The following is a 15,426-nucleotide window of genomic DNA, read 5'->3' on the forward strand; positions in this document are numbered from 1 at the left end:
GCACCACTCCCTTGCATGTTTGTCAGTCAATGCATGTACTTTTCACTTTTAAAAGCGAAAAATACACGCATCGATTAACAAACGTGCAAGTTAGCGGCGCAACATCAATTAGGGGTTTGAGTCGAGGGAGGGTTAAGGTTAGGATTAAATCTTTGTTTAAACATTGTTATATTTCTATAATAACTCGTTTTTATAAAGAAATGAATAAAAATATGAAATATAATATATAATAATTAAATTATAATAACAAAAATTGATGTAAAAAATAAACTTTTATAGTAAAATACTTAATTTATATATATAAACAAAAAAAGCTTTTAACAAGAATAAAAAAAATGTTATATACACACATATACATAAGCGTGCATATATATCTATATCTATCTATATCTATGCATATACAGCATACACTACTGATCTTAGAGATCTGCATCATAGATACATCCTAAGAGAGAAACAATTTGTAAACTTTTTTTGATTATGTAACTAGTAGAGAATATTATGCTTTGTTAAGGATCCCCACTCATCCTGTTTGTCATGTTAAGGACGCACATTTAACTCTCTCCCACTTTAAGGTAAATCTTGAGAAGCAATGAATTTATGCAAGTATGCTATGTCGCAACAAACTTGGATATATCTGTAGTTTATAACATATAAAGGTTATACACAAATACACGCCATATTTTTGTCTAAACTTTAATTTAAATAAAATGAAGAACGAACTGATATAAACAACGTTATTTTAAAATTTTTTAACAAAAATGTAAATTTTAGACGCATGTAGGCTTAAGCTAATAATTAGAGTACAGTTTTATATATATTACTATAATACCATTTTAAAATATTAAAATCAATATGTTAGATACGAATTAAAGAATACTATAACATGGAATAAAAAAACAAAAAGCGTCCAAAAACCGTTGATGTAAAAAGGTCAAAGTTTGTTGAAAAAATCCATTAAACAGCTGTAACAAAATGCAGACCTAGTTTGGCTTTTTTCAAGTTTATCAACAAAAAACAGCTCTGTTGATTTTGCATCACCTTGCTTTCTGGCTTTGTTGCACGAACTAAAGGAATAGCTACACATTCGGACGTTTACGGGGCCCACACATATAAGATATCGTCCGTGGGATTCACTTTGATTGTTAAAGATTGCCAGTTTTTGCTTTATCTCATTGTATTCTAAACATAAAAAGTATTATTTCAACTTTTTAAAAATATATATTTTTATACATAGTATATGGTACTTTTTTTTCTTTATCGTTTTTCTTTGAACGTTTTATGTACTATTTACGACGATTTTTAGTAGTTTTTTACAATACGTCCGATTACAATTTGTGCAAAACAGATCAAACTTTCCCATAGAAGTTACATGTTTTATAATTTAAACTATGCTAAATAATTTTCAGCAAAAAATATGTTTACCTTTTTTAGTTTCGTCTTCACTAGTACATTTCCGAGGAGTAAGTAAAAAATGTCTTTTTTTAACAACTTTCATTTCAAGTTTAAAAAGTTAACTTTTTACCAAAACAAAAAAATATCGGTAGATACTAAGTCAATTAGACAATGCTATTTTCAAATGTTAATCCGAGGACGTATTATTATTATAATCTATTCTTATTTTGTTGATTATCTAGTAAGTTAATTATTGATGTAATTTTTATTAATCTTTTGTTGACGTTTGTTTACATTCACGCACTGTAGGATACGCAACAGGGCGTGATCTATAATTAGTTTTCGCAATAAAAACACAAGTCTATATTAAAGTGCAATTGTCTAGAAAAGAAAGTTTAATGATTAATTTTTTTAAATCGTTTTCAATAATAAAGAGCGAATCTAGAATTGATTTCTCTTTTAACTTGCTCAAATATTACCACCCCTCTACCTTTAGGTACGGCTACTAGAGCTGATCCTACCATAAAATAATCTTTTAGATATAAATTAATTAAACTAAATGTAAAATATAAAGCTTAAACTTTAATTTAGATTTTTTCTTTAAAATTAGATGAAATTTTTTCTTTAAATCCACGATGCACTCAAAAGGATAAAATTATTTTGAATGCATTGTGGATTTAAAAACTATTAACTTCCGATAGACACACAAACTTTATCATTATTATTTTTTGTTATTCACTTCTAAATTAGTCTGAGATCTAATTGGTGGGGGGGGGGAAAAAGTCTTAATAGGCTTGGGGTGGTTTGGAAAATTTTCCGAAAATTAATACACATCCCTCCCGTGTATTAAGCATGCGTGAGTACTTTTTCCTTTTTTTCTTATTATTGTGGTTACTACTAACCTCTCAACTCTTTAACTTCACACCTTGTTTATCGACCTAAATTTTGGCCTTATATTTATAATATAGTTCTTTTTTTTTTAAATATTGCTCCATCGTGTACAGTTTTTTTAAAGTAAACTCTTTTTGATTAAAATCTAGTGAATTTATTCGTTTAAGAATTGTCAGTTTATCATTTGCTGAGCAGAGTTGAAAATGCTAATATGTGGCTGTAAAACATAATTATTTCTAAAATTTCCAAAAAGCCACTTTTTTTGGTAAAGGACTCTTGAATCTGAGGTGTAACGCTATTTTCAGTAGATTTCAAGATTTCTTTTTATAGTCACAATTTACTAAGCACTGCATTATTCTTTCAAAATCGATAAAATCAAAAAAACAAACAAAACAAAAACAAACACAGAAAAAGAACTCGCTGCTTGTTTTTGAATATGGTTCAATTTCATCAGAACGGTTAATTTAAAGAAATAAAAATAACTTTATATAAAGAAAAAAAAACAACTAAAAAAAACAGTTATGTGGTCCTTGCAAAGAGATTTTAAAAAACTGCTTTTTTTTTACATTTCCTCTAAAATTTTGTATAGTGATAGAAAAACTGGAACAACACAACTGATAGTAACTATTTTATCACCCTGAACAAGATCTGTTGCTTCAGCAAAAGGTTCTAATATATGCAGCAATTTTTTCAGTTAATTTAACTTTTTGACTGATAATATTAGATTTTCTTGGTTTAACTCACACAAAACAGTGCATAACTTGGTTTGATCAAGTGAAACAATTACAATTGATCAACTGAATAAATGGAGTCTCCCAAAGAGTTTCATTATTAGATCAATATTCTTTTTCAAACTGCAGACTTATAGGCATTATGAAATAGAGAACTTTGAAGTATTAGATTTTAAAGTTTAGAACATTTTGAAGGGGTAAATTTGAAATTTGTTAGCGATTATATCCAACATGAACTACTAATTGCAGAGAAATTGGCAAACCAAAATTTACAACGGCGTTGGTTATAAATGATTGAGCCAGTAACTTTTGGCGAGGATGTTGAGAACTGTAAGAAACATTTTGGCCTTCTTTTTTTTTGTCTAGTTTATTATAACTTCTTATAAACTTCTTATAAAAAGGTTGAATATCATTTTTGGTGATCTGATTCTTATTTTACAGCTTAATGACTCATGTTTGCATGAAAAATGTTTATTAAATATAGACAAGTGTGTAATATAAATTTATCATCTTTTAACTAAAAAAAAAAATCTGAGTTAAGTTAAATAAACGAACTAATGAGAACTGTAAGAATAATTGTGAATGTGTGAATATGAATTATTCACTTACTTCGTCAACCCTGAAATTACTCAGCGTGTTTCTGTAATACTAGAATGACAAGTATTACACTTAGCTGACCATTTATCTCCATAAAGAAATAATTAAAGATAATATAAAATATAAGAAAATTTTTATATCTGAATTTGATGACTGATGACAAACCTTTTTCCACTATTATATATTTTTAAATAAAAAGAACGGTTATTAAACTATTGTTTATTAATTCAAAATTGCATTTTATAAGTGTAATTATTAAAAAAAAACTCTGCAATTATTATAAATACATTACTAACAACTTTTATGAACAGATTTAGATAAGCTGAATAAAAACAGTATAAATAAATAAAAACTTTATAATAAACTATAATTGAAATATAATAAAAACTACTTTAATTGAAAAAACTTTTAAAATTCTGTTGTTTTAATGTATATAAAAGCCAAAAACAACTATACATGAAAATAAAAAATAAAAAAATTTCAATTCTTTATTTTTATGTATTTTTGTGCTTAATGCTAACAACTAATATCAACATCTTTTAATTAAAAATATTTTGATGTTGGTTGTTAGCATCAACTATAAGTCATAACCATTAACTATCACTATATAGTCTATAAGTCGTTATCACATTTTAAGAAACATCAAAGTTTCAAGCAACGAATCAGACGTACAATCACAAAATTAAGTTCTAAAGCTTTCAAGTAAACAAAAATACTTCTTGTAAACAAAATCAACAGTAGTAAAATTTTTAAAATGCAAACACGAAAGATAGTTCTGAATTCAATTAGAAAAGGTGGAAGTCCAAAACATTTAAGGCCAAAGCCAACAGTTTCATGGCCCATAGTAAGACCAAGGTTCTAATTTTTACCTTAAGGCAAGGCCAAGGACAAAATTAAACTAACAATTAGTAAAGTTATTACTCTGCTAATTGTTAGTTTAATTTTTATTTCAAGAATATAAAACACATATTATGTCCATAAAAAAATATATATTAAAATATGTCAGACATTTTATGTCAGCAGAAAATAATTCTGACATAAAATTATGTCATAATTACGCTGACGTAAAAAAAGTGTGACATTTTATGTCAGCAGAAAATAATTCAGACATAAAATTATGTCAAATTATGCCAATTGAAAATGACGGACACAAAATACAAAGACGGACACAAAATACAGAGAAACATGTCAACAGATCTGCCAGACATATTATGTCATAACAACACTGCTTCCTAAATAAGAGTCTGACCTATTACTCTGTTTAACCTGTCAAACTGTGAAAAAACTGTACTTTAAAAGTAAATTAATGATATAATAACTGCTAATTAATTGTTTAAAAAGATCTTGTTTAACTGTAGTTTTGATAAGAATCATTTTTCAAGTAAGTGTTGATTATTCATTCAAAAAAGACAATTGAGATGAGAAAATGTTTTTAGTGAAACCAGCTATAAAAGTGTTAACTAATCATTGAACTAAAGACTAAGACTAAAGTTACCTTGTTACTTTGTTTAGCCTGCTGATGTGAAAATTTTTTAATAAAATGATAGAGATATAAAATATACATCTTTTATTAACTATTAAACAACATTATCAGGATCACATTGCTAGAACGCATCATCAAATCATTTAATAATAAAAAAGTAAATTATCGGTTTGTTAAATATAACATATTGTCATTTAGAAATATTTTATTCACAATAAGCTTTAACTTTTATCTAGATTGTAGTCACAGGATTGAACATAGTTCAATTGCCACAATAAGCTTTAACTTTTATCTGGATTGTAGTCACACAATTGAACATAGTCCGATTGCCACAATAAACTTTAACTTTTACCAGGATTGTGGTCACACAATCCTGTTAAATTGACATTTGCCAATCCAATTGACAATTGATATTTGCCAATCCAATTGTCAAGAAAGGCTTCCTTCAGGTGAATTAAAATATTCTTTAACCAGTAAGTTTTTTATCCGTGTATGGTTTCATTTACCATAGTTTAAGATTAAACATATTATCTCCAAAAAGGACAGGTGAAATTTCTTAGCACCGTTATCTCTTCTATAAACCTCAACAACAACCATTGTAAAACAAAATTTAGCATCACAAATGTGAAGTCCTTTATGCTTTTAAATGGAAGAACAAGATTTTGCAGGAGCCTCAATGCATAAATGCTTTTCATCAATAGCTTTGTCATCAATAACGTTGTGAAAAGTTCCAATTCTAGTTAAACTTTTTAATTATATTTTGAATTTTCTTTACATCATTATATTGCATAATGTAATTCTGTTAACTAAAAAATAAAATGATTATTTAAAAACTCCTGTAGTTTAAAGTGATACTACTGTAACCAAGTATTGAATTGTAATAAACTTTCTTCACAATGGAGATACTCTTTACTGGAAAAATACTTTTTTGTTACTGAAGATCTAATTAATGATAAAATTATTCAAGCTCAATAGAGTACAGTTGAACTCATGTATTTCAAATCCTCAAGGGATTTTAAAATATGTTCAAATAACAAGAGTTTTTGAATTATATGATTATTCCTACATGTTATATGATTAATTCTACAATAATATGATTACTCCTACATATAACCCTGAAGTGACCAAAGAATTTGTTCAATTTAAATTATCTTTTGAATTACAGAAGTTCGATTGTAATTTTTAAAATGTTGTTTGTTGTGTGATAGTATTCAAGTCTTTAATTTGTAAAGTAAATGTTTGTAATAATTCTATGATTATGTAATTATACTAAGTATATAGTACATTTATAATATTAATTTTATGTTAATTTATAGAATGTTACACATTTATTGTCATTAATTTTATTATATTTATGGCAGAGTTTGTAAAGTGTCTAAAACTAAAAATTATTAATTTGGGGTATAAAAAAACAAACAAATAAAAATATACAAATATAAAAAAAAGATTTACAAAAACATCAGCTCACAATGGTTTAATTGTGGAAAAATGGTAATGGATTGAGGTGTTACATTTAAATCATTAGTTTTTTCACATTTTATTTTTTAAATAAATTAGTCTGCTGCATCTGAAATATTTAATAATAAAGAATTAGCAAAAATTTTTATTGTAATAAAAAATTTGTTCATTGAATTATAATATTATGAATATTTGATAAGTTTTCAATGTCTAGTTATGAGGCTAGCTTACAAATTGATCAATATAGTTTTCTCAGCCATGTTAGTTTTTACAAATAGTCTTTGTATCTGATAGGTGTTAATTGTTACTTATTTTATGTTAAGTACCAATATTTAATGGTAAAATATGTTGGTGTAAAATATTTTAATAAAATAATTCCTATATTCAAAAATATTCTTAATACATTCAAAAATATTCACAAATATAAGAATTATATTTTTATACCAAAATTCTTGCTTTATACCAAAAATCTTGCCAAAATTCTCCTTACTTTTAATAGAAATTTATTTCTATAATAATTTTATAATAATTTCTATAATAAATTTGCATTAAAATTAAGAAGTTTATCAAATAATAAGTTGTTGCTATTCTATTAAAACTCCTTTGTTTTAATAAAATAGCAACAACTTATTATTTGATATACAAGGTATTAAATCTTTTATTTCAAGGGATTGTTTGTTGCACTAGCATATTAAATCCTTTATTTTAATGGAGCAATATCAACAGACACTAAAATTTTATTCCATTCACTAATTATGTTGGTTCAATAACCCTGATGGATTGATCTGTTACCCAATCTGTTGTATACAATTAAACAGTTGCACAATTGTTGTAAAACATTTCTAGAACTATTAGAAACCAAGCAAGTTTTTAAAACAAAGCATAAGCAAATTATTTGGCTTTAAATATGCATGGATATCCATCATTTGCAAAAAAATGTCAAATATTTGAAAATGTCATTTTCAAAAGCATGTCTATAATGCTTCAAGCTAATAGATGATAAGATTGTCCACATATTTTCAGAATTTTGTATAATTTAGTTATAAACATTTAAAAAAACTTTAAATAAGAAGTTTGACTAAATTTTCATTAAATTTTATTTACTGTTAATGTGGATTTTATATGTAACATTTTCACTTGTAGAATTAGTTTTGGAGGAGGGGAGGAGGAGTAACTCCTTTTAATTCAGAGCAAAGTTACATAATTGAACAATTTTTGCATTTAATTAATAAATAAAGAATGATTCAAAAAGTAACTAATTATAAAAAATCAAAACAAAAAAAACAACAGCAGAGATTAATAAAAGAAAACATACAGACTTGAACTTGTAATGTTGTTCAAAGGCACAATGTCTTGTGAGATAACGTAGGGCGAGAGAAACCCTAAAAAATAAGAAAAAATTATATTTTATATCTCACTTATATTTAGTTTTTTTATTAAAGAATGCCAGATTAAAATTTATGTTAAAGGAAAATTTTGATAAATTTTGTTTTTATTAATATATAGTAATTAAAAACAATAAAGTTTATAATCAAAACTCTGTATAAAAAATATTCACCATCCACTTTCAATTCACCCTTCACCCTCAATTCAAGGATGGGTATACTTTTTATCATCAGTTTTAAACTTGAAAAGATTTTATGACGAAATTAACGTATATGAAAAAACGTGAAAAAAAAAAAACATAAAAAAAAAAAAAACACATAATAAAATCTTGTTTCCCTCACATGGGCAATTATAGCAACAATACTATAACAATAGCATATTATAACAATAGCAATATTGTAACAATATATAACAATAACAATATTATAAAAATAGCAATTATTAATATTTTTTTTTGCTCAAGCTCACATTAGCTCAATTTTTTGTAAGTCAAGTACACAAAAACAATAGTTGTATCATACCTGATAACCAAAAATGTACAGTTACCTAACTGTACATTTTCACACTAAAAAAGGTCCTTAACACTAAAAAATTATGAATACACTCTTGAAATATTTTACGACAAAAAAATTTAAACACAAATATTACTATTATTTGATTCTTTGTGCGTTAAAATCATTATTAGTTTTTTTTAATTTTTCTCCATGTTTACTACTATGTTTCTGTACTACCTTTTTAAAGTAGGTTTAAACTGGGCATGCAGTGCCTCAGCAGAGTGTTCGCGAAATTTCCTAAAAAGCCTGTTAAGATATTTTAGAAAAAAGAACAATATGATTCACAATGATATGTATTTTCCGCATAGGTTTTAAAATTGATCCCTCTTTTTTTGCATAGTGATATTATTGTTAGCAAAATTATTGATTATTATTTAAAATTTTGGGTTCAAATCTTTTCCAAACGCAATCATAAGCTATCCGAAAGAAATCATTTACTGATTTAAAAGCTCGCAAACATTTTATTACAGATAATATCAGGTGTTATATACTAGGATTTCTTTTATCGCAGCCAGTTATTTTTATCTCAACCTCCAACTCCATAGTAGCTTCAAAAACAATACAATACAAAGACAATCGTATTTAAAAAGTGTATCATCAAAAGTGTATCATGTTGAGTCTCAAATTTTGTTAAATCATATAAAAATTTCAAAAACAATAATTATATTATAAAAAACCCAATTAAAAAAAAAAAAAGGAAAAAAAACTAATAATGAATGCACTTTTTTCTTTTTTGGTTAATGACCTTTACTTTTTATGCTGTTATATCTAGCATATTTATTTTCATATAATACAGATATCATTTATGAAATTTTTATATGAGATCTATATAGACACACACACAGAGTATATACTGTTAATATATATATTATATAGACACATACACAGAGTATATACTGCATATATATTATATAGACACGTACACAGAGTATATACAGTATTTATACTATATAGACACACACAGAGTATATACTGCATATATATTGTATAGACACACAGAGTATATACTGTATATATATATATATATATATATATATATATATATATATATATATATATATATATATATATATATATATATATATATATTATCTAGACACACACACAGAGTATATACTGTATATATATTATATAAACACACACATAGAGTAAATACTGTATATATATTATATAGACACACACACAGAGTATATACTGTAAATATATTGTGACTCAAGAATCATGTTATTTCTTTTTTTGTTGTTGTTGATAATAAAACTTATTAATATTAATTATAAAATCAATTAATTTTGAAATCGGCTTTGTTTGTTAAAAACATCTAATTATTGTAAAGGCATTAGGAACGCAAATCTCCCCTCGTTTCAAATCCAAATTAAAAACTTGCATAGAGAGAAAGAGAGAGAGAGAGAGAGAGAGAGAGAGAGAGAGAGAGAGAGAGAGAGAGGAAAAGAAAGATTTAATTATAAAACTTAATTTGCAAGTGATTTGAAAATTAAATTTTTTATTAATACCAAAAGATAATGGCATAAATTTTCTATTGCAATCAGCAACTTCAATTCGAGCTAATTAAACAATATCTACTGTATCAACATCAAACCTAACTACTGATTCCACATGTATCAACTACAATATATGAAAGATTTAACTCTGACTATAAATTAAAAGTTTGATTTAAAAAGTCTTCAAACATCTTTTAAAAGAGCCATTTTTGTCACTAATCTTTGCATGAAAGGTATCAATTTATAACAAATTTTCTGAGGATCTTATGCTCAGAAAGAAAGTTTATTATAAATAGACACCCAGGATACTTTAGACTACTTTAAACCTTGTTCGTCAAGGTTCGCGTTTTGGAGTTATAGAGTTAAGAGAGGGTTATAACCACAAGTAGCCTCCTCATCTGTAGTGGCCTTCTCGGCCTTGGGGAGGTGAATTACAAAAAAAAAAAAAAACTTTTTATATTGGAGTTATGTAAAGGTTTTTTTTGACAAGTAGAATATATTCTAGGTTTGAATCATATTTATAAATAATAAAAATATATATATATTTTTTGAAGGATTATTGCTGAATAAATAACTTCCTCGATCTTGCTTCTTTATGCTCCAGAAAAACGAAACAAACACTGAGCCTTGTCAACATTTTTAAAATTATTTTTTACCATTTAAATAACTATCCAGTGGAAATTTACAAAAATTCTTTTTTTGAATGCTTTGTTTTGTATGTGATACAAAAATTTATATTTTATTCATCTATGAATTAAATAACTGATTCTGACTGATTTCGGATATGTTTTTGCAGTTTTTTTAATATTGTAGCTTTTTTATTATTTTTTGATATATTTTTTTTTAATTAATCAAAATGATACTATAGGCTATAAAAAGAAGTTTTAAATTTAAAAATGGAAACTAATAAGTTAAAATAGAGTCGCATTTTTAAAAAACTAATTGATAAAATCAAAATTTAAATAGAAAAAATTGTTTTTTAAAAAAAAAAGAAAAAAAATAAATAATGAATTTGATACAAATATCAACGCTTTAAATACAAAATGACCTAAAAGCTCTGTTAATACAGCAATTAGCCAAAGTGGCAAGCCCAAAACAAACTATTAATTTTCTAATTCATCTACACCTGACAGAAAAATTAACCCATATACAACTATGTTTTTAAAAGACGTAACTTGTTCTCAAAATAATATGCAAAAAAGCTAAAAAATTAAACTTGTTTCACATTTCAAATCTTCAAAAACATTATTTGGTACACTTAATTGAACATCCATTAAACAGTCAGACTTTGACGAAATGACATAATATAACTAGGTGACTAGTTACAATACAACTAGGTGCATAACTTAATAATTGAAACTTTTTTCTGTCATTTTGCAGCAAAAAACGTAAAAAAAAACCTAATTTCTGTATGTGTGACATAAGGAAAATATATGATATATGCTTGATATTACCTGAACACAAATTTTCAAAAAGGTTTTATCAGTTAAGTTTTTGATAGAAACCATTACTTATTTTAAATATATAGATTTTTTTTAAAAAAGCAACAACCTCATATAAAAGTATTATGAATAAAAAATATGTAAAAATTTGTTGTCAATAAATGAGCAATTAAAGTATTACATTAAAATTTCATAAACAATTATTATTTAAATAAATATTCCTCAATGGTTGTTTATTTTGCTTTTGCCGTACTGTAAAAAGATGGATGCTGGCTTCATTAAATTATATGCAAAATGTGGATAGTCGTGCATCTAGTTACATTATTATATCATTACTTTAATGCCTTCATTAAACATGGCAGACATTGTTAAATAGTAATGTAATTCTGGTAGCTGTAAAAATGTCTAAATACAATATTTTTTATAGAAAAAATTAGTTTACTGATATTAACAAAAAACCTTATTTTAAGTTTTGATGATAAAGCTGACAAACTTGACAATTGACTATTGACATAATGAACTTACATAAAAAGGTGTGATAGGATATTTTGACATAGTGTATCTTCTTACAGCTTCTCTAATATGAAGGGGTTGTATTCTTTGGCTATTTAATTCAGTATTTGAGTTTGAAAAATTCTAAAATTTTATTCAAAAAAAGTTACAAATAACTTTTAAAATTTTAAAATAAATTTAAATTTTTAACAAATTCTAACCTTCACTTTCTTTTTTTTTGATTTTGGAGTTTTAGCTAAACTAGAAAGAGATGATGCAAGAGATGCTGTTCCTAATGATGATGCAAGACCACCTTGTATAGGAGAAGTTAAGTTAACCAAACCTTCATTGCTGGATATAGAACTTGTTGGCGTCTCCGGAGGTGATTGTGTGGGCGTTGGTAAAGCACCTTTAGGTATGCAAGGATGTTTAGCTGTGGAATACAAAGCATGTTCAGAGAGAGGATTAATAGAAACAGGAAGAACTTTAGAAATTAAGTTCATTCTTTCACAGTCTTCTTTTGCAAGCAAAGCTAAATCAACAATCTAAATAATTACAAAAAAAATAACTTAGCTGCAAAATTGCAAATAACAAATGGTCTAATCAGTATATTAGATGTAGTTATACCTTATATATATTCAGTTATACAGATGTAGTTATACCTCATTATTTTTATAGATGTTTTTGGACAGATGTTATTAGACATAGGAAAAACTGATGCGTTTACCCAGACCCTTCAGAATAATCTGGGATCAGGGTAACTACATTAGTTTTTGCTATGTCTAATAACATCTGTGCAACAACATCTGAAATTTCATTGATGTCTAATAACATCTATGTAAAAAGTATATGAATACTACAGATGTAGTTACATCTTTTCAATTATTTTAAGAGTAACTACAGATTTTTTTCGGAAGTAATTACATCAATAAAAAACTATTAAATAATATTGCATTATTTTAACCGGATGGAGTTACATATAAGATTATTTTCAGTTGAATTTACATCTGGAGAAAATTCTTCCTGATGTTATTGGACTTGAAGAAAAATTCCCAGATCTAGTTCCATCTTTCTAAAAATGTTGTTAAAGGTCATTGAATTTCCAGATAATATTGGACAGATGTTGGAGTAAAAATTAAAATACAAATGATCTTGGACAAAAGTGTACAGATGATTTTGGACTACTCCACAGATGTCCAACAAGATGTAATAATCTCTTACCATTCTGAAAACTTTTATTAAAAATATTGATAAGCATTTTATTAAATAGCAAAATCTAATTCTACAAATGACTTGTGAATTATAAAAACTGAGCAAAAAATAATAAAAAGTCTTATGCATTTGAGGTCTCTACTTTTTGAGGTTTTCTTAATGAGCTCTTATACTTTTTATAAAGTGAGGGGCAATTTAGATTGAGGCTTGTCCTAAAAATGCTGAAGCATTTTTGGATTAAAAAATATTTAGGAAATAATTTTATGGAAAAAATAAATTAGGCTTACTTTAACTAAAAAAACAAACACTAAATTGCCCTTATTGTAATTTCTTATAAAAATTATCTTGGTTGTATTATATTATTATACTATCTTGTTCTATTTTTTTTGGTAATGATTCTCATAACAAAAAAATATAACGAGTGACAAATCAAAAATCAAAAGCATATTAATACTCTTAACTTTCAATCAAGATATTTTTAGTAAGAAGAATTAGCTAAAATATACAAAAAGTCACACACAAAAATACAAAAAGTCAAACAGAAAAAGTTTAACACAAAAATATACAAGTCACACACACACATACACACAAAAATTCAAGCTATAAAATAATATCTATACATACAGTTATAATTATTCAAATGACACAAACATTTATAAAAATGCTTTAATTTAATAATTTTGCAATGTTTATTATTGCATTATTAGACAATTTAATAAACATGAAAGCATTTAAATCAAAATGCTTTGATAAAAATCATAAAAATGGGCTATCAATGAGTGTAAATGTGGACCGACATTTCGAAGTTTTAAATTTTGGTTTTACGAAAAGATTATGTATGTTTGTGCTCTGTTTAAATCTTTGATGCAGTGTGAGCTCAGTAACTAACTAGTTACTTTAACTATAAAACCTACGCACACCTTAATCTCTAGTATTTTGTTAGATGTAATGTTTTTTCTAATGTATTTCCAAAATATCATGTCTAATGTTTTAGAGTACTGTTTATAGGAAGTAACTCCTTTTAACTACTCCAGGTCAGGTTAGGAATCATCAGGATCACCTTGCTACTGGTATCATGTAACCCAATACTACCTACCACATGCCTTTCTGCTTTGTAGGATATGCTTTTTTAGGGAAAGGCTAGGCTAGTTGAGTAAAGGTTAGAGATGGTGTCTCGATAAAAATATTCATCTAAGGCAGATCTTAACTGCATCCAGCAATGTCTTGTAGAAACCCTCCTAGGCAAAAACTTTAAAGATAAGCAGAATAATTCTGTTAACCAGCCTCCAACCCCTTCTTCATCTATTAGGCTAGCGCAGATGTAAACCTGCATAGCTCTCAGAGAGGCTGATTCCATCAACAACTGTAAAATATCAGAGTATTAACAGTGGATGTTGCGCATAGATGGTGTTTCTGTAAATGCTTTTGGTGCAGCTTGTCGCTGCCACTTAAGGAGCCCTATGTTATGACTTAGCGTTAATTAACAGGACTGAGACAACTACTCAGATATTGCTTAGGTGCCAATGCTCTATTTATGAGTGAGTCAAGTTCTCTTTCAACTTAAATTGTGCCAAAAGTAATCCAAAATATTAAACATAAAAAACCATATCCACCACCTGTTTTAATATATCTACTATGTCTAATAATTCTACTATTTCTTCTTCAGATCTCAGTGTTGATGGGTACTATCCATCGATTAGAAAAGACTCTAATAGTCACATGTTTGACTTAGGGGTATACATATGTATCAATTCACCTATTTTTCATGAAATGAGGTTCGAATCCTTTGACCATTCTTTTATGTGCTTCCTCTTACTCAGATAGTTAACTTTGTGATTTGTTTTCTTAACAACCCTAATCATTTACTTTCACTCCTAATCCTAGCTTGTGTTCAGTTTCTACTTTTTCTACCTTAGATGGTTCTGACCATGCAATTATCTCTATAAATCTTTCATCTTGTACTTGTTTTATTCCTTCTTGTTGGTTCCAGGTCAAACCTCATTCTACTCCATGGTTTTCAATTTCTATAGCAACTGCTATATCTAATCGTAATCATTTTTTTAATTATTTTTAGGGGAACAACTCTTTTGAGAACAAACAACTATTTATTATTGCAAGAAATCGATGTAAAAAAGTGCTGTCTTATGCTATGCTCCATTATCCTCAGTTCACTAAATCTCATGTCTTATTTTGGAAGTTAGGCTCTAAAAACTTTTGGAAAATCTTCAACAGCATTATTAACAAGAGTGTATCTAACTCTTTCTAACTACTTTATTAAAGTCATCC

The 15,426-nt window shown here is 26.5% G+C and overlaps 1 protein-coding gene across 1 annotated transcript in view; it reads right to left on the reverse strand.

Annotated features, from left to right (window-relative positions):
• Positions 1 to 723: 723 nt before the first annotated feature.
• The window catches only part of LOC101237161 (transcription initiation protein SPT3 homolog), a 59,706-nt gene continuing 45,003 nt past the window's right edge, over positions 724 to 15,426 (reverse strand). The window contains exons 10-13 of the mRNA XM_065792290.1: positions 12,150 to 12,473; positions 11,962 to 12,072; positions 7,871 to 7,937; positions 724 to 1,182 (exon numbers count right to left, since the gene is read on the reverse strand). Coding sequence (XP_065648362.1) covers positions 7,893 to 7,937; positions 11,962 to 12,072; positions 12,150 to 12,473 — 480 coding nt within the window. The 3' untranslated portion in view covers positions 724 to 1,182; positions 7,871 to 7,892. The remainder of the gene's footprint in view (positions 1,183 to 7,870; positions 7,938 to 11,961; positions 12,073 to 12,149; positions 12,474 to 15,426) is intronic.

This window comes from Hydra vulgaris, chromosome 03, assembly GCF_038396675.1.
Source record: "Hydra vulgaris chromosome 03, alternate assembly HydraT2T_AEP".
Taxonomy (NCBI): domain Eukaryota; kingdom Metazoa; phylum Cnidaria; class Hydrozoa; order Anthoathecata; family Hydridae; genus Hydra; species Hydra vulgaris.